At 48.0% G+C, this 26,386-nt stretch overlaps 1 protein-coding gene across 1 annotated transcript; it reads right to left on the bottom strand.

Moving 5' to 3' along the window:
- Window positions 1-10,358: 10,358 nt before the first annotated feature.
- ALDH4A1 (aldehyde dehydrogenase 4 family member A1) lies at window positions 10,359-26,050 on the bottom strand. Its single transcript, XM_077260338.1, has 15 exons — window positions 25,534-26,050; window positions 23,132-23,225; window positions 22,432-22,524; window positions 21,937-21,984; window positions 21,673-21,828; window positions 21,024-21,173; window positions 20,864-20,938; window positions 19,248-19,435; window positions 18,493-18,566; window positions 16,090-16,286; window positions 15,664-15,711; window positions 14,320-14,472; window positions 13,962-14,083; window positions 12,343-12,461; window positions 10,359-11,703 (listed from the first exon to the last, which is right to left on the bottom strand). The coding sequence occupies exons 1-15, from the start codon at window positions 25,575-25,577 to the stop codon at window positions 11,591-11,593; spliced, it is 1,674 nt and encodes a 557-aa protein (XP_077116453.1). The 5' UTR covers window positions 25,578-26,050; the 3' UTR covers window positions 10,359-11,590.
- Between the last annotated feature and the right edge of the window lie 336 nt (window positions 26,051-26,386).

Below are 26,386 nucleotides of genomic sequence, written 5' to 3'. Positions count from 1 at the left end.
CCCAGAGCTTCCAGCTTACCTGAATAAATCTATATTGACAAGCTGGACAAGAAAAAACATAGAAAGAGCTAAATGATTAAGTCCACAATATGTGGACAGCAAAAGAACAAGCAAGGACTTATCTTTGCTGAACTGGTCAGAATATCAGGGAAATCCAAGCAGAGATGTGAAGCCAACCAGGAACCATTGACAACTGGCCCAGGCTGAAGGATAGAGCCAGGATAAATAGCCGAGCCAGAAAGACGATCAATGGAAGCAGCTGCTGACTGCTAAATCCAAGGAGCAGCAGTTCCACTCAAAACCACCGGAGGGAGCCCAAGAGCAGAACTCACAAAAGTGCCACTTACAACCACCGGAGGGAGCCCAAGAGCGGAATTCACAACAGTACCCCCCCCTTGAGGAGGGGTCACCGAACCCTCACCAGAGCCCCCAGGCCGATCAGGGCGAGCCAAGTGAAAGGCACGAACCAAATCAGCGGCATGGACATCGGAGGCAACAACCCAAGAATTATCCTCCTGGCCATAACCCTTCCACTTGACAAGATACTGAAGCCTCCGCCTCGAAAAACGAGAATCCAACATTTTCTCCACCACATATTCCAACTCCCCCTCAACCAACACCGGAGCAGGAGGATCAACCGAGGGAACAACGGGCACCACATATCTCCGCAACAAAGATCTATGGAAAACATTATGGATGGCAAAAGAGGCTGGAAGGGCCAAACGAAAAGACACCGGATTGATAATCTCAGAAATCTTATAAGGACCAATAAACCGAGGCTTGAACTTAGGGGAAAAAACCTTCATAGGAACATGACGAGAAGATAACCAGACTAAATCCCCCACCCGAAGCCGGGGACCAACACACCGACGGCGGTTAGCAAAACGTTGAGCCTTTTCCTGAGACAATGTCAAATTGTCTACCACATGAGTCCAAATCTGCTGTAACCTGTCCACCACAGAATCCACACCAGGACAATCAGAAGGCTCAACCTGCCCCGAAGAAAAACGAGGATGAAAACCAAAATTACAAAAGAAAGGCGAAACCAAAGTAGCCGAACTAGCCCGATTATTAAGGGCAAACTCGGCCAACGGCAAGAAAGCCACCCAATCATCCTGATCAGCAGACACAAAGCATCTCAAATAGGTTTCCAAGGTCTGATTAGTTCGCTCAGTTTGGCCATTTGTCTGAGGATGGAACGCCGAAGAAAAAGACAAATCAATGCCCATCCTAGCACAAAAGGCCCGCCAAAACCTAGAAACAAACTGGGAACCTCTGTCAGACACAATATTCTCCGGAATGCCATGCAAACTAACCACATGCTGATAAAACAATGGAACCAAATCAGAGGAGGAAGGCAATTTAGGCAAAGGTACCAAATGGACCATTTTAGAGAACCGGTCACAAACCACCAGATAACAGACATCTTCTGGGAAACAGGAAGATCTGAAATAAAATCCATGGAAATATGCATCCAGGGCCTCTCAGGGACCAGCAAAGGCAAAAGCAACCCACTAGCGCGGGAACAGCAAGGCTTGGCCCGGGCACAAGTCCCACAGGACTGCACAAAAGAACGCACATCCCGTGACAAGGAAGGCCACCAAAAGGACCTAGCAACCAAATTTCTGGTACCAAAAATCCCAGGATGACCAGCCAACACCGAACAATGAACCTCAGAGATAACTCTACTAGTCCATCTATCAGGGACAAACAGCTTCTCTGCTGGGCAACGGTCAGGTCTATCAGCCTGAAACTCCTGCAGCACCCGCTGCAAATCAGGGGAGATGGCAGACAAAATTACCCCCTCTTTGAGAATACCAGCCGGCTCAGGAACTCCCGGAGAATCAGGCACAAAACTCCTTGAAAGGGCATCAGCCTTCACATTCTTAGAACCCGGAAGGTACGAAACCACAAAATTGAAGAGGGAGAAAAACAGCGACCATCGAGCCTGTCTAGGATTCAACCGCTTGGCAGACTCGAGATAAGTCAGATTCTTGTGATCCGTCAAGACCACCACACGATGCTTGGCTCCTTCAAGCCAATGTCGCCACTCCTCAAACGCCCACTTCATAGCCAACAACTCTCGATTGCCCACATCATAATTGCGCTCAGCAGGCGAAAACTTTCTAGAAAAGAAAGCACATGGTTTCATCACAGAGCCATCAGAACCTCTTTGAGACAAAACAGCCCCTGCTCCAATCTCAGAAGCATCCACCTCGACCTGAAACGGGAGCGAAACATCTGGCTGACACAACACAGGGGCAGAAGAAAAACGACGCTTCAGCTCCTGAAAAGCCTCAACGGCCGCAGAGGACCAATTGACCACATCCGCACCTTTCTTGGTTAAATCAGTCAATGGTTTAACAACACTAGAAAAATTAGCAATGAAGCGACGGTAAAAATTAGCAAAGCCCAGGAATTTCTGAAGGCTCTTCACAGAAGTAGGCTGAGTCCAATCATAAATGGCCTGAACTTTAACAGGGTCCATCTCGATAGTAGAAGGGGAAAAATTGAAGCCCAAAAATGAAACCTTCTGAACTCCAAAGAGACATTTAGACCCCTTCACAAACAAGGAATTAGCACGAAGGACCTGGAACACCATTCTGACCTGCTTCACATGAGACTCCCAATCGTCCGAAAAGACCAAAATATCATCCAAATATACAATCATGAATCTATCCAGGTACTTTCGGAAGATGTCATGCATAAAGGACTGAAACACAAATGGAGCATTAGAAAGCCCGAATGGCATCACCAAGTACTCAAAATGGCCCTCGGGCGTATTAAATGCTGTTTTCCACTCGTCGCCCTGTTTAATACACACAAGATTATACGCCCCTCGAAGATCTATCTTGGTGAACCAGCTAGCCCCCTTAATCCGAGCAAACAAATCAGACAGTAGCGGCAAAGTGTACTGAAATTTGACGGTGATTTTATTGAGAAGGTGGTAATCTATACAAGGTCTCAGAGAACCATCCTTCTTGGCCACAAAAAAGAACCCTGCTCCCAACGGTGACGACGACGGGCGAATATGCCCTTTCTCCAAGGACTCCTTTATATAACTCCGCATTGCAGCGTGTTCTGGCACAGATAAATTGAACAGTCGGCCCTTCGGAAACTTACTACCAGGAATCAAATTAATAGCACAATCGCAATCCCTATGAGGAGGTAGGACACTGGATTTGGGCTCATCAAATACATCCCGGTAATCTGACAAGAACTCAGGGACTTCAGAAGGATGGGAAGACGAAATAGACAACAATGGGACATCCCCATGTACCCCTTGACAACCCCAACTGGATACAGACATTGATTTCCAATCCAATACTGGATTATGGACCTGTAGCCATGGCAAACCCAAAACGACCACATCATGCAGATTATGCAACACCAAAAAGCGAATATCCTCCTGATGTGCAGGAGCCATGAACATGGTCAATTGAGTCCAGTACTGAGGCTTATTCTTGGCCAAAGGTGTAGCATCAATTCCTCTCAATGGAATAGGATACTGTAAGGGCTCCAAGAAAAAACCACAGCGCCTGGCAAACTCCAAGTCCATCAAATTCAGGACAGCGCCTGAATCCACAAATGCCATAACAGAATAGGACGACAAAGAGCAAATCAGAGTAACGGACAAAAGAAATTTTGGCTGTACCGTACCAATGGTGGCAGACGTGGTGAACCGTTTAGTGCGCTTAGGACAATCAGAGATAGCATGAGTGGAGTCACCACAGTAGAAACACAGCCCATTCTGACGTCTGTACTCTTGCCGTTCAGCTCTGGTCAAGGTCCTGTCACATTGCATAGGCTCAGGCCTCTGCTCAGAAAACACCGCCAAATGGTGCACATTTTTGCGCTCACGTAAGCGTCGATCGATCTGAATGGCCAAGGACATAGACTCATTCAGACCAGCAGGCGTGGGGAATCCCACCATAACATCCTTAAGGGCTTCAGAAAGACCCTTTCTGAAAATTGCCGCCAGGGCACATTCATTCCACTGAGTAAGCACAGACCACTTTCTAAACTTCTGACAATATACCTCCGCTTCATCCTGACCCTGACACAAAGCCAGCAAAATTTTCTCTGCCTGATCCACTGAATCTGGTTCATCATAAAGCAATCCAAGCGCCAGAAAAAACGCATCTACATTATGCAATGCAGGATCTCCTGGCGCAAGGGAAAATGCCCAGTCTTGAGGGTCGCCACGCAGCAAAGAAATAATGATTTTTACTTGCTGAATGGGGTCACCAGAGGAGCGGGGTTTCAAAGCAAAAAACAGTCTACAATTATTTTTGAAATTCAGGAACTTAGATCTATCCCCAGAAAACAAATCAGGAATTGGAATTCTGGGTTCTAACATCGGGTTCTGAACTACATAATCTTGAAAGCCTTGTACCCTTGCAGTGAGTTGATCCACACAAGAGGACAGACTTTGAATGTCCATATCTACACCTGTGTCCTGAACCACCCAGAGATTTAGGGGAAAAGAGAAACAAAACACACTGCAGAGAGAAAAAAAAAAAAATGGTCTCAGAACTTCTCTTATCCCTCTATTGAGATGCATTAACACTTTACGGGCCAGCTGTACTGTTAGGATTGAACTGGTGGTTAGGAGCACTAGAAATGACCAGATGAGCAAACTAGTAATACAGGACGAGCTCTGGGAAGTAGGAGCTTTGCTGACCGCAACCCCTAATCCTATCACAACAACTAGAAATAGCCGTGGAGCATTCCTGACTCTGCCTAGATGCCTCTTCACAGCCTAAGAGCTAACTACCCCTAAAGATAGAAAATACAGCCTACCTTGCCTCAGAGAAATTCTCCAAAGAAATAGGCAGCCCCCACATATATTGACTGTGAGTAAAGATGGAAGTCACAAACACAGGAATGAAAATAGGTTTCAGCAAACGAGGCCAGACTTAACTAAATAGACTGAGGATAGAAAAGGTATCTTTGCGGTCAGCATAAAAAACTAACAAAAAACCACGCAGAGTGTGCAAAAGAGAGCACCGCACCGACTCACGGCGCGGTGGTGCCACTCTGCATCCCAGAGCTTCCAGCTAACAAGACAAAATCATAATAGCAAGCTGGACAAAAACATAATGGTAAGAAATAAGCTTGCAGGGACTTAGCTTTTGCTGAAGCAGACAGGTAATCTGAAAGATCCAAGAAAACTGAACCAGTACTAGGACATTGACAGCTGGCATCAGGTAACGATCTGACTGGAGTTAAATAGAGCAGCCAGCCAAGGCCTAAACGAGATCAGCTGGAGAAGGAATCTCAGAACCAGCAGCTCCACTCACAGCCACCAGAGGGAGTCCATGGACAGAACTCGCCGAAGTACCATTCATAACCACAGGAGGGAGTTCGAGAACAGAATTCACAACAGACATGGTGCAGTGGAATTTGTCCCTTGTATGTGCTATTATTTGGTTACTATATGGTGGTAATATGTGGTCTGAACATGGTGTGGCGGTATTTGTTCCTTGTATATGGTATTATAGGTCATTATGTGGTGGTAATATGGTGTCTGGACATGGTGCGGTGGTATTTGTTCCTTGTATGTGCTACTATTTGGTCACTATATGGTGCTAATATGTGGTCTGAACATGGTGTGGCAGTATTTGTCCCTTATATGTGGTATTATAGGTCACTATGTGGTGGTAATATGGTGTCTGGTCATGGTGCGGTGGTATTTGTCCCCTGTATGTGATATTATTGGTCATTTCAAAAATGGAAAAATACAAATATACCTAAGTTGTATTGGATATTTTAACAAATGATTAATAGAGTAGAGTAGGGCCCGGCCAAAAGAGTCTCTACTTTGTCGTGGTGGCAGCTTAAAAAATTTTTTGACTTTGGACAGTTCAAGGCATGGAGGCGGGGCTGGGGTGGAGCCTGGGCAGAGTCACAAGGGAGCCCCCAAAATTTTGCCAGTATGGAGCCTGAAATTCCTAGTGGCAGCCCTGACCCTGGGTATAGCAAGCAGATAGCCCTGATCTAACAACGAGGAATTAGCACATATGCAGCTCTGGAAATGTGTGGCTTATATTGGCCTCTGCGTGACCCCGAGGGGTGCAATCCTGTATAATGAGGAGCTGCAAACAATGGTGATCCTCTCACCAGGAGGCCCGGGTGCTGCGCCCATTATGGGCAGTTGTTGTCGAGCTGTGAAGTTTTCTGTATACACAACCCAGATCATAAAAAGTGAGAAATGGATGAAACGGATATTCTTAGATATAGTATAGAAGGTTTAGTATTCAAATGATGCTCTGTGGCCTGACCTGAAAGCTACAGATAAAACACATCTACATTAACAGAAATATTATAAACACATTATTGATCCTGAGTTGCATCCTGTATTACTCTCCAGAGCTGCACTCACTATTCTGCTGGTGCAGTCACTGTGTACAGTCATGGCCAAAAGTATTCACACCCCTGCAATTCTGTCAGATAATACTCAGTTTCTTCCTGAAAATGATTGCAAACACAAATTCTTTGGTATTATTATCTTCATTTAATTAGTCTTAAATGAAAAAAACGCAAAAAGAATTGTCCTAAAGCCAAATTGGATATAATTCCACACCAAACATAAAAAAGGGGGTGGACAAAAGTATTGGCACTGTTCGAAAAATCATGTGATGCTTCTCTAATTAGTGTAATTAACAGCACCTGTAACTTACCTGTGGCACCTAACAGGTGTTGGCAATAACTAAATCACACTTGCAGCCAGTTGACATGGATTAAAGTTGACTCAACCTCTGTCCTGTGTCCTTGTGTGTACCACATTGAGCATGGAGAAAAGAAAGAAGACCAAAGAACTGTCTGAGGACTTGAGAAACCAAATTGTGAGGAAGCATGAGCAATCTCAAGGCTACAAGTCCATCTCCAAAGACCTGAATGTTCCTGTGTCTACCGTGCGCAGTGTCATCAAGAAGTTTAAAGCCCATGGCACTGTGGCTAACCTCCCTAGATGTGGACGGAAAAGAAAAATTGACAAGAGATTTCAACGCAAGATTGTGCGGATGTTGGATTAAGAACCTCGACTAACATACAAACAAGTTCAAGCTGCCCTGCAGTCCGAGGGTACAACAGTGTCAACCCGTACTATCCAGGTGTAATGGTTAAAAAGAGGTAACTTTATTATGCCATCAGAGCAACGTTTCGACCTAAATAGGTCTTTTTCAAAGCTTTCAAAGCTTGAAAAAGACCTATTTAGGTCGAAACGTTGCTCTGATGGCATAATAAAGTTACCTCTTTTTAACCATTACACCTGGATGGAGCGCTGTGACCCTTTTGTTTGAAGTTATCTGCTTGTCCTAGAAGGTTCCCTGGACTGTGAACGGGCGCCCCAGTAAGTGAGTGCTGTCAGCCAACTTCTTTTTTTCTGAACCCGTACTATCCGTCAGCGTCTGAATGAAAAGGACTGTATGGTAGGAGACCCAGGAAGACCCCACTTCTTACACCGAGACATAAAAAAGCCAGGCTGGAGTTTGCCAAAACTTACCTGAAAAAGCCTAAAAAGTTTTGGAAGAATGTTCTCTGGTCAGATGAGACAAAAGTAGAGCTTTTTGGGCAAAGGCATCAACATAGAGTTTACAGGAGAAAAAAAGAGGCATTCAAAGAAAAGAACACGGTCCATACAGTCAAACATGGCGGAGGTTCCCTGATGTTTTGGGGTTGCTCTGCTGCCTCTGGCACTGGACTGTTTGACCGTGTGCATGGCATTATGAAGTCTGAAGACTACCAACAAATTTTGCAGCATAATGTAGGGCCCAGTGTGAGAAAGCTGGGTCTCCCTCAGATGTCATGGGTCTTCCAGCAGGACAATGACCCAAAACACACTTCAAAAAGCACTAGAAAATGGTTTGAGAGAAAGCACTGGAGACTTCTGAGGTGGCCAGCAATGAGTCCAGACCTGAATCCCATAGAACACCTGTGGAGAGATCTAAAAATGGCAGTTTGGAGAAGGCACCCTTCAAATATCAGGGACCTGGAGCAGTTTGCCAAAGAATGGTCTAAAATTCCAGCAGAGCATTGTAAGAAACTCATTGATGGTTACCGGAAGCGGTTGGTCGCAGTTATTTTGGCTAAAGGTTGTGCAACCAAGTATTAGGCTGAGGGTGCCAATACTTTTGTCTGGCCCATTTTTGGAGTTTTGTGTGAAATGATCAATGTTTTACTTTTTGCTTCATTCTCTTTTGTGTTTTTTCATTTAAGACAAATTAAGTAAAGAAAATAATACCAAAGAATTTGTGTTTGCAATCATTTTCAGGAAGAAACTGAGTATTATCTGACAGAATTGCAGGGGTGTCAATACTTTTGGCCATGACTGTACATACATTACATTACTGATCCTGAGTTACATCCTGTATTATCCAACATCAAAGAAAAATGAAATAGACGGCACAAGAGGCATGCAGACTCCTTAAGACTTGGATTCATTTACAACTGATCTGCAGTGGTCACGAACTGGCTGGGTATACGGTGCTCTGCACTTTCAAGCATATAGCTGAATAATTATCCAAGAAAAGAAAATATGAGGCACTCACCCTTCTTTTGCTGTGCGTTCGTGTTCTTTATTGGATGTGACTAAAACAGGTTACAAACATCCATGCTTGGACATCAGGTGAACGAGAGGGTGCGGAGGTGGAGCGTGGACGACGGCCGTTTCACACAGTGTGTGCTTCAATCACCTGGACCCGTTGGAGCACACACTGTGCGAAACGGCCGTCGTCCACGCTCCACCTCCTCACCCTCTCGTTCACCTGATGTCCAAGCATGGATGTTTGTAACCTGTTTTAGTCACATCCAATAAAGAACAGGAACGCACAGCAAAAGAAGGGTGAGTGCCGCATATTTTCTTTTCTTGGACATCCTGTATTATACCCCAGAGCTGCACTCACTATTCTGCTGGTGCAGTCACTGTGTACATACATTACATTATTGATCCTGAGTTACATCCTGTATTATACCCCAGAGCTGCACTCACTATTCTGCTGGGGCAGTCACTGTGTACATACATTACATTATTGATCCTGAGTTACATGATGTATTATACCCCTGAGCTGCACTCACTATTCTGCTGGTGCAGTCACTGTGTACATACATTACATTACTGATCCTGAGATACATCCTGTATTATACTCCAGAGCTGCACTCACTATTCTGCTGGTGCAGTTACTGTGTACATACATTACTGATCCTGAGTATAATAAGGAAAAATTGTGGTTAGCACCTGCTCTGCTATCCAAATAACGGTCCAGTCATGCAGATGAAGAAATGGTGTTATTCTCTCAATGCGTTTCGGAATCTACAGGACTTCTTCCTCAGGAGAATACTGACCCTGAGTTACATCCTGTATTATACTCCAGAGCTGCAGTCACTATTCTGCTGGTGCAGTCACTGTGTACATACATTACTGATTCTGAGTTGTATCCTGTATTATACTCCAGAGCTGTACTCACTATTCTGCTGGTGCAGTCACTGTGTACATACATTACATTACTGATCCGGAGTTACATCCTGTATTATACCCCAGAGCTGTACTCACTATTCTGCTGGTGCAGTCACGGTGTACATATTTCATGTACATACTGGAAGACCCAGCCACGACCCATTTTTAATGTCCTAGCGAAGGGAAGGAGGTTGTCACTCCATTTTTACGGTACATGGCTCCATCCATTCTCCCATTGATGCGGAGACGTAGTCCTGTGCCCTTAGCAGAGAAACACTTGCAAAACATGTTTCCACCTCCATGCTTGACAGTGGGGTTGGTGTTCTTTGGGTCATTGGCATCATTTCTCTTCCTCCAAACTTGGCGAGTTGAGTAAGACAGCTGTCATTAATGCAGGTAACGAGTTGATTAGAAGTGTCTAACTGGTCTGTAGGAGCCAGAACTCTTAATGGTTGGTAGGGGATCAAATACTTATTTCTCACTGCAAAATCCAAATACATTTATATAATTTATACAATGTGATTTTCTGGATTTTATTTTTTATATTCTATCTCTCAACATTAAAATTAACCTACCCTTAAAATTATAGACTGTTCATGTCTGCCAGTGGGCAAATTTACAAAATCAGCAAGGGATCAAATAATTTCCCCCACTGTACATTACTGGAGACCACATGTCCATTTTTCCAGTATCACGGATGAGCAGTACAATACAAGTCCATGGTCTGTGAGTAACATTATAAAGGATAGGAGGCGTTTTGTGATTTATCCATATGTTTAATACACTGCTGGTAAACGCTAACCCTGACAAAACACTGGTGACCTTCGTATACGTCTGGATGAGTCCTTGTGTTAAGTGATAATTTAGCCAATGTGTAAAGAAAATAAAAGGAAGCAAAGTGTAAAATGCAGAGTTTTATTGTAATAATTATTACGCTAGTTTCCAGTTTTAATACTTTATTTTTTTTTGTTTTACACCCGAAGTAATCACCCCGATGATCAGTACCATAACACGGTGATGGGTCTGATACCGCTGCCATCTACTGGTCACATAGTAATTAGCAGATGTAATGAGCGATACACTCCAGTGTTTGACATTTTCCCATCTTTCTTCATTCATGATTGTCTGTCCATATTGGGAATGCTTTATCCTGATACCGTACCGCGCTGTGTGTGCACTCCTGTCTGCTGAGCTTCATACTGTTTTGGGATGTATCGAGCGATTGCTGGGGGTCTTAGGACCTGGACCCCCACTCATCTGCAGGCCATTATGGTATCCGCCAAATAAGTGAATTTTAGGTATGATTTTTATTCTATGTTGTGACAGTAATTTGCTGTACATCGGCCACTGTGGCTTCAGCGGACTCTCACACTGATCTCTTCACTTGCTATAATACGCACAGTTACAAATATACAATCGCTCCTATTTAATGGCCGACTTATGGCTGTGGTCGGCTGCTGGCGTTCTCAATCCCGGTACACAAATTTCCACTAAAGACAAATCAATCTAACGACGCTGCTGTGACGCGCCATGGATTTGTCGAACTCCACCTGTGACCTTTCCTCTATAGAAACTATCAGGGGCAGAGCTCCAGACTTCTACTGCAAATAGATCTGTGCTGAGAAAACCAACTCTTCTTCATTTGGTGACACTGGCGACCATGACATTAATATTGTAACAGAAGTTATAGAACTATTGTATGGAGAGCTGAACGATAGACTGGTGGGAGCAGAGGACGGCCACAGGGAGCAGACTTCACCAATATAACTGCACAGGAACGCCAGACAGGTCCTGGTATTCTTCTTCACTCACATCCAAAGTTGGAAAAGTCTCATTACATTCCGTTATGCAACAATGGAGACTTTGACACAAGTGTCATAAATCCCTGCCATGCCGTATCCACAGATGTAAACCTACCGCTCGGGGAGGCGGACAGACTATTCACTCCATTGTTTCAGTGTGAACTTTCATTATATATCTTGTCTCAGATTTCAAGTTTTTTTTTTTTTCATTTCTGATAAAAGCAGATTTTAGATAAAAATAGTTTCCTAAAATTTATAAAACATATATTAAAATATTGTTCATCAGTCTCCAGTATTAGAGGAAATTCCAGCTGACGTGTGAACATGGGCCTCACTGCATGTAGGGGTACTTCCATTCAGTTAGAGGGACGTGGGTTTCTTTAATGACCTGCGGTGACGTCCAGCGCAGAACGTAGTGAGGACCCCCGGGTTTGTCATTCGTTCCTGTTAAGAGAGTAAAGTTATTTAGGGCAAAGTGATTTACAGAAAAATAAGGAACATGGTCATGTCTAGGTCATACTTTAACCTGCAGAAAAAGGGAATCAGTGGCACCAGCCCTCCTAACCCCTCTATATGGCCATGTACATGTGGGTCATAGGAAGCTGAATCAGTATCCAACCCATAGATCATAACTGCTTATTTACATATATCCTGTATTATACTCCAGAGCTGCACTCACTATTCTGCTGGTGCAGTCACTGTGTACATACATTACTGATCCTGAGTTACCTCCTGTATTATACCCCAGAGCTGCACTCACTATTCTGCTGGTGCAGTCACTGTGTACATACATTACTGATCCTGAGTTACCTCCTGTATTATACCCCAGAGCTGCACTCACTATTCTGCTGGTGCAGTCACTGTGTACATACATTACATTACTGATCCTGAGTTACCTCCTGTATTATACTCCAGAGCTGCACTCACTATTCTGCCACAAGCCCCCTCATTGGTCTTTGGGCTCCTATGAGTCATCCGTGTCGCTGGATTAATGATTCTCTGTCCTCGGACCACCGTCATACTCATATGACCCTTTTACAACAATCCATATAGATTTACTACATTAGGGGACCATGTACTCACCCGATCCACGTGATCCCCCAAAAGGCTGCTGAGCCACCACTGCCCCCGTGGACTTATCATTGATGTAGAAGTTTCCGGCTGCGTTTCTCAGCGCTGCGGTCGCCTCCTGCACCACGATCCTATGTGCAATTATAATATGATTTTACTGAAGAAAGAAAATCAGAAGCCACAAAGACTGCAACATGAAATGCTTGGAGCTCCTCTCTCTTCGGATAGTTTGCTACAATGTATCAGTGTAGGCAAAGTGTATCAGCCAAGAGTCTTGCACATTGAAAAAACACACTGGCCCTTCTCATATGTGAAAATAACTTAGGGTACTGTCACACAGTGCAATTTTGATCGCTACGACGGTACGATTCGTGACGTTCTAGCGATATCGTGACGATATCGCAGTGTCTGACACGCAGCAGCGATCAGGGATCCTGCTGAGAATCGTACGTCGTAGCAGATCGTTTGGAACTTTCTTTCGTCGCTTGATCACCCGCTGACATCGCTGGATCGTTGTGTGTGACAGCGATCCAGCGATGTGTTCGCTTGTAACCAGGGTAAACATCGGGTAACTAAGCGCAGGGCCGCGCTTAGTAACCCGATGTTTACCCTGGTTACCAGCGTAAACGTAAAAAAAACAAACAGTACATACTCACATTCCGGTGTCTGTCCTCCAGCGTCTCAGCTTCTCTGCACTGTGAGCGCCTGCCGGCCGGAAAGCGAGCACAGCGGTGACGTCTGACGTCACCGCTGTGCTTTCCGGCTATGGTGCTTACACAGTGGAGAGAAGCAGAACGCCGGGGGACAGACACCGGAATGTGAGTATGTACTGTTTGTTTTTTTACGTTTACGCTGGTAACCAGGGTAAACATCGGGTTACTAAGCGCGGCCCTGCGCTTAGTAACCCGATGTTTACCCTGGTTACCCGGGGACTTCGGCATCACTCCAGCGCCGTGATTGCAACGTGTGACCGCAGTCTACGACGCTGGAGCGATAATCATACGACGCTGCGACGTCACGAATCGTGCCGTCGTAGCGATCAAAATGGCACTGTGTGACAGTACCCTTACGTGTGAAACTGTTCATCCACGTGTATCATGAAGTTGTCAATATTTACACAAATCTCATACATTGTTACGTTTTCAATGGAAGTGATCGGCGGAGCTTCTGTGGTAAGGTGGGATTGGACTGTTCTCTAGAGATAAGGCTCTGCGAGGGATGTGTACCAGCGGCAGAGCATATACAGACATGGCGGAGTCAGACGAGACAGATGCCAGCCGTAATATCGTTCAGCCCACTGCCATCTAAGGTGTATGGGGGCTTTATGTGGGGGGCCGGCGTCTCTAAACATCCAGCTTCACCCTGAGCTGTGCATCCATTGTCTGCAGGTCAGATAAGACTATCACATCTGTAATCAATGCTGGAGAGGTGTAATATTAACTGGACTCAGTAATAAAGTCATTTACTGCAGATAAGAGACGAGTTATCAGGAAAGTAGAGAGCTCTGGATGATGATGGATATAAGAGGCTGTATTGGGCAATGAAAGTCTCTCTGCGGCTGCCTTCCCTCCGTATTCTGCACTACGAGTAGCGGTGGATACAAGACTCGTAACCACACAGCAAGTACGTACTTATCCTGGGCAAACACTGCCCCCGTGAGGCCGTACGGGGACGTGTTGTCAATCAGCTGCAGAACCTCTTTGTACTTATTCTCTGGATAGATGTAAACAGTTAACACCGGTCCAAAGATTTCCTGCAGGAAAAATTAGAATGAGTGTAGTTAATACGGGGCTATAGGATACTAATGGACGGTGGTGCTCGGCCCATGGACAATCATCATGGCATCAGTGTATGACATTGCTTGTGTGTCTCATTGCATTCTGGTATTGATAAGTATGGACGTAATACAACTGGCGGGGCGTCCTACAATTGGTGGGGCGTCCTACAATTAGTGAGATTTTATGTACGGTAATTAGTGGGACCCGTTACCTCCGACATGATTTTCTCCTTCGGATCTTTGCTCTCGATAATCGTGGGTTCCACAAAGTATCCAACTCTGTCGTCGCACTTTCCCCCGGCCAGGATGGTGAGATCGGGAGACTCCCGAGCGTGATTTATCCAGCCCTGGATCCGTCTGAATGACTAAGGGGAAGGAGGCAGGGTAGTGACAGTGCTGTATATTACTTCTGTACCAAGCGGTGTATATACACACTCTCTATATCTACAATGCATTCATCAGACTGTAAGGGTATGTGCACACGTTGCGGATTTCTTGCAGAAATTTCCTGAAAAAAACCGGAAATTTTCTGCAAGAAATCCGCATTTTTTTTTTTTGCGTTTTTTTCCCGGTTTTTTTGCGTTTTTTTAGCATTCTGCAAGCGTAATTAGCTTGCAGAATGCTAAAGTTTTCCAAGCGATCTGTAGCATCGCTTGGAAAACTGACTGACAAGTTGGTCACACTTGTCAAACATAGCGTTTGACAAGTGTGACCAACTTGTTACTATAGATGCTGCTTTTGCAGCATCTATAGTAAAAGATAGAACGTTTAAAAATAATAAAAAAAATAAAAAAAATGCTTATACTCACCCGCAGACATCAGATCTCCTCACCGGCGTCCGTTCCGTATAGCTGATGTGTGCGCGCAGGGCCTTCCATGACGTCACGGTCACGTGAGCGGTCTCGGCCAATCACAGGACAGTGACGTCATTCGGCAAGGTCCTTCACCGCACACCAGCTACAGGAACCGAAGCCAGCGTGCAGCACAGAGGCGGGAACACTTCGGGGGCCATCAGAGGGTGAGTATAGGACTATTTTTTATTTTAATTCTTATTTTTTTACCAATTATATGGTGCCCAGTGTGTGGAGGAGAGTCTCCTCTCCTCCACCCTGGGTACCAACCGCACATAATCTGCTTACTTCCCGCATCGTGGGCACAGCCCCGTGCGGGAAGTAAGCAGATCAATGCACTCCTAGGTGTGCGGAATCCCCTGCAATTCCGCATTTTAATGAACATGTTGCTTTTTTTTCCGCTATGCGATTTTTTCGCGGAAAAAATCGCAACATTTGCACAAAAAATGCGGAATACCTTGTAAATAATAGGAGGCATATGTTAGCGTTTTTTTCGCGTTTTTATCACGTTTTTATAGCGAAAAATACTGAACGTGTGCACATGGCCTAACACTCCTATAGAACAACATCTCCTTCTGGGTCTCCGCCTGTTTATGCTTTTCTATCACTTTCCAATAACCCAGTAATTATCAAGTCTTATTGATGTTGGATTACCGGCCCCGGTGCAATGATAGCCCGATCCTGGAGAAGGAAGCCGGTACTTACCTTTTCATCAATGACGGCAGACATGAAGGTGCTGAAGTCATCTACAGGCTGGGAATTAAAGCAGAGAATCCAGGATCAGAGAATATCAGGATCCAACATTCGTTCATTTGTTACCCAAATCTCCTAAGTGCTTGTCATGGATGAGAAAGCTGAGCGGGAACACGGGCTAAATCCTCGCACAACCTCCGGCTTGTGAAGTGACACGTCCCACCTGACAAGGAACGGACGCCTCGATTCAATTACCGGACGGGGTTAGCGGCTGCTTACAGTAAGTTCTGCCGCGCTCCCCAACGCTCCGCTTTCTCGTCCTCCCTGACAGGATAAGAGGCGGGCGGTGCAGCAGGTATTAGCCGAGGCCCAGCGCAGCCGCTAATCCCATCAGACACCGCTGAGCTCCGTCCTTACAGCGGTGGAATCTGCACTCACGTTCCCCACTTTGATCTTGCCGTGCTCCTCCAGCAGCCGAGCTTTGATCTGGGGCCACAGAGAGTCCGGAGCGTAGAGCCGGGAGCAGGCCGAGCACTTCTGACCGCTGTACTCGAAGGCCGAGCGGAGCACGCCGTTCACCACGCTTGCCACCTCCGCCGACTTGTGTACGAAGTGGAAGTTTTTTCCTCCACATTCTGCATAGGGAATAAAGCCAAATGTAATGCTGTGACTGTGGTTAATACTAATTGCTCCCTCGCTGTTACCTCACTGGGATGTTGGAAGCTCAGAGATGGGGGCTGTTAGCAATGCAAAGATTAAATATGCTAATTATCTCTTCAGAGAGGAGGACTAGAACCCCAGCGCCACCTATGGGAAGCAGCGATCTAGAGTTCTAGTCCTCCTCCTGTCTGACAAAACACTTTGCATATTTAATTTCCCAGAGGAGCATGCATTCTCCTTGCTCTGACATGCCACGCTCAGCTCCTCGCTCTGACTTGCGACGCTCGGCTCCTCGCTCTGACAAGCCACGCTCGGCTCCTCGCTCTGACAAGCCACGCTCGGCTCCTCGCTCTGACAAGCCACGCTCGGCTCCTCGCTCTGACAAGCCACGCTCGGCTCCTCGCTCTGACAAGCCACGCTCGGCTCCTCGCTCTGACAAGCCACGCTCGGCTCCTCGCTCTGACAAGCCACGCTCGGCTCCTCGCTCTGACAAGCCACGCTCGGCTCCTCGCTCTGACAAGCCACGCTCGGCTCCTCGCTCTGACAAGCCACGCTCGGCTCCTCGCTCTGACAAGCCACGCTCGGCTCCTCGCTCTGACAAGCCACGCTCGGCTCCTCGCTCTGACAAGCCACGCTCGGCTCCTCGCTCTGACATGCCACGCTCGGCTCCTCGCTCTGACATGCCACGCTCGGCTCCTCGCTCTGACATGCCACGCTCGGCTCCTCGCTCTGACATGCCACGCTCGGCTCCTCGCTCTGACATGCCACGCTCGGCTCCTCGCTCTGACATGCCACGCTCGGCTCCTCGCTCTGACATGCCACGCTCGGCTCCTCGCTCTGACATGCCACGCTCGGCTCCTCGCTCTGACATGCCACGCTCGGCTCCTCGCTGTGACATGCCACGCTCGGCTCCTCGCTGTGACATGCCACGCTCGGCTCCTCGCTGTGACATGCCACGCTCGGCTCCTCGCTGTGACATGCCACGCTCGGCTCCTCGCTGTGACATGCCACGCTCGGCTCCTCGCTGTGACATGCCACGCTCGGCTCCTCGCTGTGACATGCCACGCTCGGCTCCTCGCTGTGACATGCCACGCTCGGCTCCTCGCTGTGACATGCCACGCTCGGCTCCTCGCTGTGACATGCCACGCTCGGCTCCTCGCTGTGACATGCCACGCTCGGCTCCTCGCTGTGACATGCCACGCTCGGCTCCTCGCTGTGACATGCCACGCTCGGCTCCTCGCTGTGACATGCCACGCTCGGCTCCTCGCTGTGACATGCCACGCTCGGCTCCTCGCTGTGACATGCCACGCTCGGCTCCTCGCTGTGACATGCCACGCTCGGCTCCTCGCTGTGACATGCCACGCTCGGCTCCTCGCTGTGACATGCCACGCTTTGCTCCTCGCTGTGACATGCCACGCTTTGCTCCTCGCTCTGACAAGCCACGCTCGGCTCCTCGCTGTGACATGCCACGCTCGGCTCCTCGCTGTGACATGCCACGCTCGGCTCCTCGCTGTGACATGCCACGCTCGGCTCCACGCTCTGACAAGTCACGCTCGGCTCCTCGCTGTGACATGCCACGCTCGGCTCCTCGCTGTGACATGCCACGCTCGGCTCCTCGCTGTGACATGCCACGCTCGGCTCCTCGCTGTGACATGCCACGCTCGGCTCCTCGCTGTGACATGCCACGCTCGGCTCCTCGCTGTGACATGCCACGCTCGGCTCCTCGCTCTGACATGCCACGCTCGGTTCCTCGCTGTGACATGCCACGCTCGGCTCCTCGCTCTGATCAAGCCAGGCTCTGCACATGGCAGTCCGTACTCGGACTTCGATATACGGATGTCTGATTTCGGCCTCACAATGTGAGGACAATAGTTCTCTTCGGGTCGGCGTGTTAGGACCCTGTGAGCGGGACATGGGGGCAACTACAATGACCCCTCAATTTTATGGTTTTACATGGAACTAAAAACAAACCTACTTTTCTGATAATTTGCAACAATGTATCAGTCTTAAATCTGTGGCTGTTGAGCTCATAGGGGATTATCTGGATTAGACAATTGTAACAAACCCTCAGCTGTGAGAATCATTAGCTATGTTAGATGATGTAGAGGGAGACGCTCCGCTGCTTTTCCAAGTTTTCCGTGCGTAACATTATCTCACTATGTCCGCTGAATGTCGCCTCACCTCCCGCCAAGCGTGGGAATGTCCGGTAACGCTCCAGCTTCTCCGATATTTGTTTCCACAGATGCCTGAAGGTTCTGAACAAACATATAAAAAAAAACTAAAAACACGCAACATAAAGAATGAATGTTTTGTCCCATCTCGTTACTTTTTTTTTTTCTTTTAATTTTTTGCTGTGTGATTTTGGATGTTTCCCCCTGGTGTATATGGGTCATTATGTGCGAACCTTGCAGGATCAGTGTCTGTGCAGAGCTCGAGCCACAAGGTGAAGGATAATAAGGCCGTGTTCCCACGTGCAAAAATACTGCAGTTATTTTTCTGCAGCTGTTTGCACCAAAATATGCAGTAGTGATCTGCTCTGGATATTGCATTTATGCTACATTTTCTCCTTTTAGTGCATTTTTGGTGCAGCGTTATATTTTTATGTGTCTTTTTTTAGTTTCTCATTCGAAAATGCACTGTGTTAAATGCTGAGTGAGCACAAGTGTTCGTGAAATCACATCCACTTTGCTAGAACAGCGGATTTTCTGCACAAAAAGCGCAGCATTTACGCCGTGTCTGAACATGGCCTTAGGCCTGGTGCGCACTTTAACGCAATGTAAGTGAACACTTTGTTCTTTGGATTTCCGCACTGATGTATCGTACGTATTTCCTTGCAGATTCTGCCCTGTGTGGACGGAAGAGAAGTATCATGCCGCTATATGGTGCAGGGGTCGTGCACTTCCACCTTGCCGCTCTTGGTGCGGCCCATTACTTACGGCATACTCCCGGTGAAGTTTATTCCGCTGAGGTGCTCTGAGCCGGTGACTGTATCGCCAAACACCGGGCCTTCCGCCGGCACAAACTGTATGATGTTAGGAGGGAGCCCGGCCTCTCGGAGGATTTTATACACGGCATAATTGGACAGTATGGCGGTATCGCTGGGCTTCCACAGAACCACGTTACCCTGGAAGAAGAAGAAAGGATGATCAGTAAAAGATCCATGACAATGTAGCATCATAACAGACCTGTAATGTGGCCAAGGGACCCCTGCAGACCCCCGAGAATAAAAGGACATTCTGATGATAGAGCCCTATGTTAAGATGTTTCCCTGAACAGCGGCGCTCCCCGTCACCAGGCCGGTAAAATAATTGGTAATTTTCTGATGATCGCTTTCCTTTATGCACAGCTGCTGAGCTGTTACAATGTATCAGTGTAGGTAAGCCATAAACCAGCAGTCTAGGACACAAGAGGCTTCTGCTCCACTCGGTTAGGCCATATTCACATGTAGCATAAATGCTGCGTTTTTTTCCCGCAGACGTTACCACCTAGTTTATGGATCGGTGGTGATCATTTCTCTTCACTGGACAAGACTTCTGGACGTTATACAATTGTGACAACCTCTCGGGTCCGGATGTGTTTGCAGCCTGTAAACGGAAATTATTTGCTGATGTGGAACTGAAACGCGTCGTATACTGGAAAGATGGGGAATTATTTCATATAGGAGGAGGAAAATTCAGGCGACCGGTGGCAAAAAGATCAAACGGCAGAAAAGTGAAAAACCCTGTAAATGTCAGAAATAATGACGAGCACCCGAGCCTTGAAGCGCTGATTATACATTGTGGCATCCATCAAAGGATCCGACCGCCGTACTCGAACATCACTAGTGATCGACGCTCTGCAGACGCGAGAACCTGCACCTGCAGATCATTCCTACCCACAACTATTGTGCAGGTGACATGACACCTGAGCTTTATTCCCAGCCGCCTTCTCCGCGATCACAATCTAACCTGTATTTATCTGGACAGGAAAGACATTCCCATCGCAAGTTGCGGAGATGAAACACCGAAGAAATATGTGCAAGTAACAGGAGCTGAACCAGCTGCGAGGAGCACGGCAGACAGAAATAACATGAAGGAAGAGGATCGGGGGCGCGTTTTCTGACGGGCGACGGTACTCCGAGAAACCTTCCTGGAAGTGAAAAATTGATGTCTGAATTACGGCAATCTGTGGCTATTGGAAACAGTCACCTACGCCTGTTACAAAAAGTCTGATCGATTGTATCTACATGGCTCAGCCATTTGGTTTTATTAGTTGGATGCAAAACTAATAGGAGTTGTGACTGGTCATGGTGTATAGAGAAAGGAGCGCAATATTAATGCCGAAATATCAGAGTAATATATTGGAGCACACTGCGTGCGCTGCTTATTTTATGAATTTCCGGCTTTACTATGGTACTAAATAACAATACTGCCCCACTGTAACAATGCATCATTCATGGGAAGGATAATATCAGGACTGGACGCCTGCTGGAGCCAAGGAAGTGGCGAAACGTTTGCACTACTTTCCTTTGATTTTATATTTGACACAAACCACTCAGGAGCTTTACACTCACCATCAAGGCCGGGGCGCCAGCCAGGTTCCCCCCAATAGCCGTGAAGTTAAATGGAGAGACTGCAGCGATAAACCCCTGAGGAAGACAAGGAAGAATTTCAAGTTTTAAGGTCTCTGATGGTCGTATGCCTTTTCTCTGTCCACCAGTGTCTTGCCCTTACCTCCAGGCCCCGATACACCATGGTGTTAGTGCTGATCGGCACACTGATCGGTTGCTCGTGTTGCAACTGCAGGGCATATTTCGCATTGAAGCGGAAAAAGTCAATAAGTTCGGCAGCAGCGTCGATTTCGGCCTGGATGACTGTCTTACCCTAAAAGAGAAATGTTAACTTATCACGAGGTTGAATTTCTCTGCATTTATCATCTCACTTTCTTTTTACGAGACTGCAGTTACATGGCCAAAGCCTGAGACTGCACCACTGAGACCGGTCTGTGAGGTGCAACGTCATGGATGAGGTGTGGATCCAAATCCACATCGATCATGTATGGCCACGAAGGCAGGACAGAGATACTGATGTAGGTGCTGATGGAAGTGAGATTTGAAAAAGTTGTTTTTTTTTCTGTGATTAATTTCAATAATTAGGTTTTTAATCAAGGAAAGGAGGAATAAGCTCAATATGACCTCAGCATTCTGATCTGAAGGTCAAAAGTATCCAGAAATCATCACTTTACTAGAAAAAAGGGCAAGAAATAAGAGAGGGGGAGCAGACGTTACGTCGGGCCTTACTGACCTCTATGGGGATGGAGCCAGCAATAAGGCGTTGCAGACGTCTTCATTCGCCATCATCTCAGATTGAATACTTTTTTTACCTGTCCGATCATGGTCTTAGCCAGAATCTCCGCTCTCCTGGGGCCACTAAGGAGATCCGCGGCTTTGAAGAAGATCTGCGCTCGATCTTCCACCGGCTTCAGGTCCCACTCCCTCCGTGCAGACAAGGCGGCGTTGATGCCTCGATTCAGCAGTTCCTGCGACACAAACCCCGATCGTTATTCTCAAGGAGCAGAAATATTTAAAAAAATATATATATATATTTCTTCCTATTCTGCAGCAGCGACAACCCGAGCCGCACTCACCGCGTCTGCGTAACAGTATTTGGCCACTTTGTGCGAATGGTGGAAAGGCTGAAACGAAAAATACTTATTTTAGGAGAGAACTTGGCATTACGAGATTTTGGTTTCTAATTTCTTCTCCATTGTGTTTAAAGCTAATTTCAGAATTGAACACGTCCAATGAAACCAATCGCCGATCTATAGGATACATCATTTACTGATCCTTGGGTTGGCCTCCCAACACTAGGACCCTCAACCATGGTCAGAACGAGGAATAATCCCATGTCAAAACGGAGCGGGAAGCCAGACGGCTGCCCACCGCGCTCCAGTCATTGCTTATGGGATTGCCAGAAAAAACTGAGTATGGAGCCCCACAGGCAATGAATAGAGCAACAATTGCGCATGCACACAGACACTTGTGTGGGTCCCAAAAGTCAGACCACACAGGGATGTAGTTTCCATCATTATTTGCAACAGATTAAAATCTTCCTCTTCTGGTTCCTCAATGGAAGATCTTACCGAGCGCTGGTACCGGACATCCTTCGTCCACACCTCTTCTCCCCCCACAACACAGGGGATTTCTTCCGTTTTGCCTTTAAGATCCTCAAGCGCCTAGTTGTACAAGAACAGTATAAAAATCAAGTGCGCACAGGACACCCCCCGACATCTTTGTAGGACAAGACCCCAGACTATAAATGCAGCTGATGAGGCGTCACACCGTAAAACCTTTAGTTAATTATTGACCTGTGTGGCTGGAAACAATTCACCTGACCCGATAACAAGGACAGAAGCTAATAATTAAAGGAGACTTCTCCCAACAAAATGTGTGCAATCCGGTGTCAGAAATCGGAGATCTTAACAGTGAGGAAATAAATATTAGCAGATTGCAGGACTATTCAATGGTTTGCCTGGTTTAAAAAAAATTATAAATTTTTCCCAAAATCTAGACGAATGTCTTTCTGGAGGACCTTGTGCACTACAGACCGACCACTGATTATAGTGGGATCTGTGCAATACTGTGTCGTACCTGTAGGAGTGCTGTAGGGGAATTGCACGCTTGCTGCTAGGGTCTCCTATACATTATAGCTGGGGTCTCAGCAGCAGGACACCCTGGGATCAGCTTGTTGGGGGACAACAAGGGATTGTCCAAAGCAAAGACCCCTTCAACCGTTTTTACTGGAACCAGAAAAGCCTTAAAGTAACAGAAGCAGATTCTTACTGTCTGCAGAGCCGCTCTCTCGGGGCTGCCATGTTTAAACTCCAGGATTGGTTCATTCTTCACTTCGGCGGCCGCACAGTGATGCCAGCTCAGCCTGAAACCGAATGGACACAGGTTAGGATCCCGGATCTGGGACCCCCCAACAAATCAGCGAGTAATAAAAATATTCAGAATATCTGATGGCAAAAGAAAAACTGCCGAGGTCAAAGATGGCGAGAGCAAAAAAAAAAAATCACAGCATCCAGTCATCTCTCCAGGGTGTGCATAGAGCCCCGAATCCCATATGAATGGGGCAGCACTTCATTTTTTATAAAGCCTGTTGTTATGTTCACACGTGCCCCATCTGCTGCGGAACTTCTTTAGCAAAATCTGCAGCACCAAAAGGCAGCAGATTTCTGGTCAGCAGGTGATTTTCACTGCAGACTTTCATTGCTGCAGGTGGATGTAATTGTGAGGAATCTCATCCACCGTGCTGCTCCTATAATCTGCTGCTGAGAATCCACCACGTGGGCACATACTGATAAATATGGGGGTCGGACTATCACCAAAGGCAGGTACAGAGATCGGGCATGTGGATGTCACCACGCCTGACTCGTCGCCCTGCGGCTCGTCTCTCCGACCCATTGCATACATGTGTGCTGGGATGATTGGAGCGTCCACGCTAATATGATGGTCATGGTTTGCGTCATGGGGGGTGATGCTGGCAGTGCGGGCACGGAATACTGAGGACTGGCTGTGGGGTCACTGGTAGAACACAGTGAGTTTAGATTACATTGATCGCACGTCCCCAGTACATGGTGTAACCTTACCAGAACAGAAGTCACAAAAGGGGTGGCACTGACAGTATGGCACATCATTGTACCAGAAGCTGGCAGAACACGGGGCGGCACTGGTAATGAGGGCGCCGCGGGAGGTAACACTGGTAACGAGGGCGCCGCGGGAGGTAACACTGGTAATGAGGATACCGCGGGAGGTAACACTGGTAACGAGGGCACCGCGGGAGGTAACACTGGTAATGAGGGCACTGCAGGAGGCGGCACTGGTAACGAGGGTACCGCGGGAGGTAACACTGGTAATAAGGGCACTGCGGGAGGTAACACTGGAAACGAGGGTACCGCGGGAGGTAACACTGGTAATAAGGGCACTGCGGGAGGTAACACTGGTAATGAAGGCACCGCGGGAGGTAACACTGGTAATGAGGGCACCGCGGGAGGTAACACTGGTAATGAGGGCACTGCGGGAGGTAACACTGGTAATGCGGGCACCGCGGGAGGTAACACTGGTAATGAGGGCACCGCGGATACCGCGGGAAGTAACACTGGTAATGCGGGCACCGCGGAAGGTAACACTGGTAATGAGGATACCGCGGGAAGTAACACTGGTAATGAGAGCACTGCAGGAGGTAACACTGGTAATGAGGGCACTGCAGGAGGTAACACTGGTAACGAGGGCACCGCGGGAGGCGGCACTGGTAATGAGGGCACCGCGGGAGGTAACACTGGTAATGAGGGCACTGCAGGAGGCGGCACTGGTAATGAGGGCACTGCAGGAGGTAACACTGGTAATGAGGACACCGCGGGAGGTAACACTGGTAATGAGAGCACTGCAGGAGGCGGCACTGGTAACGAGGGCACTGCAGGAGGTAACACTGGTAATGAGGACACCGCGGGAGGTAACACTGGTAATGAGAGCACTGCAGGAGGTAACACTGGTAATGAGGGCACTGCAGGAGGTAACACTGGTAACGAGGGCACCGCGGGAGGCGGCACTGGTAATGAGGGCACCGCGGGAGGTAACACTGGTAATGAGGGCACCGCGGGAGGCGGCACTGGTAATGAGGGCACTGCAGGAGGCGGCACTGGTAATGAGGACACCACGGGAGGTAACACTGGTAATGAGAGCACTGCAGGAGGTAACACTGGTAATGAGGGCACTGCAGGAGGTAACACTGGTAACGAGGGCACCGCGGGAGGTAACACTGGTAATGAGGGCACCGCGGGAGGCGGCACTGGTAATGAGGGCACTGCAGGAGGTAACACTGGTAATGAGGACACCGCGGGAGGTAACACTGGTAATGAGGGCACCGCGGGAGGCGGCACTGGTAATGAGGGCACTGCAGGAGGTAACACTGGTAATGAGGACACCGCGGGAGGTAACACTGGTAATGAGGGCACTGCAGGAGGCGGCACTGGTAATGAGGGCACTGCAGGAGGTAACACTGGTAATGAGGGCACCGCGGGAGGTAACACTGGTAATGAGAGCACTGCAGGAGGCGGCACTACCAGCAGACCTTGTGTTTATTGCAGGGTCCCTATGGCGGTGGGCAGGGGGCAGCACATGGGGCAGCTGTCAGTCACTGTCAGGGGCACTTTTCTGTACAGGAGGGCATTTGGGGCACTCACCCCGCACAGGAGCGGCTCCTCAGGACCCTCGGCAGCTGCTGCATGTTCCTCTGTCAGTGACCACCTGTCTGGGCTCCCAGCGCTCTCCGCTCAGAGGAGGGGCCCCGCATGTAACGCTGCTCCCTATTGGTGGAGCAGAAAGGGCGGTGATGGGGGAGGGGCTGGAGCTTCCTGACATCGGGGTCCCCTGACCGTCACTGCCCCCCACACACCGGGTGCCGGGGAGGAGCTGCGGCTGCACCGATCACCTGCACTCAGCCGCAGTGTCAGCACAGGACAGGAGCGCAGAGGATACAACGTCACCGCTAACACCGCAGCAGCCAATCAGGAGGCGCCTGACAGCGGAAGTGTCTGGACTGATCCACTACGGCGTCATAGAGGGGGAGGTCGTAGCTTATAGATTTCTGCGCGTTTTCCAGGCTCTGACTCCGGGCGGCGCTGACATCACAACGGGTCATCACCGGCGGTGGTTTCCTTAGCTCTGTACGAGACGAGTCAGCAGCACCCACCGCGTAGTTAGAATGGTACGGTCTGGGGGCCGGGACCCGGAAAGCCAATCACAGGATTCACTGTAATGTTCCATCCAATAAGAAGCCTCAAAACGGAAGCCGCCCCGTGCTCTGACCAAATAAGGAAGAGGTGTGACGTCACCTTATTATATTATTAGGGTAAATGCTAGAGTGTATGGGCTCCTTCCAGGTGTGACGTCATTTCCGGGGGCGTGTCCTACCGAGAGGGGGGCGTGTTCTCCAAGGCGGCAAAGGAAAGCAGCATGACAGCTTGTGGACGCCATGGAGGTCAGTGGTTTCAGGGTGAAAAATGCTACTTGCCGATCGCTATTCGCTATTGGGGG

Source organism: Ranitomeya variabilis, chromosome 4, assembly GCF_051348905.1.
Source record: "Ranitomeya variabilis isolate aRanVar5 chromosome 4, aRanVar5.hap1, whole genome shotgun sequence".
In the NCBI taxonomy this organism is placed as follows: Eukaryota; Metazoa; Chordata; class Amphibia; order Anura; family Dendrobatidae; genus Ranitomeya; species Ranitomeya variabilis.
The sequence above is the reverse complement of the archived record's forward strand: the minus strand, read 5'-3'. Positions and strand labels throughout refer to the sequence as shown.

What these genes read in the sequence shown, in the direction of transcription:
- ALDH4A1 (XM_077260338.1), bottom strand. Translation starts at nt 25,577, where the DNA reads ATGCAGCAGCTGCCGAGGGTCCTGAGGAGCCGCTCCTGTGCGGG. An exon ending in AATACTGTTACGCAGACGCG is followed by an intron (nt 21,829 to 21,936) that starts GTGAGTGCGGCT and finishes TTTGTGTCGCAG; the next exon opens with GAACTGCTGAATCGAGGCAT. An exon ending in ATTCCCACGCTTGGCGGGAG is followed by an intron (nt 16,287 to 18,492) that starts GTGAGGCGACAT and finishes TTCCCTATGCAG; the next exon opens with AATGTGGAGGAAAAAACTTC.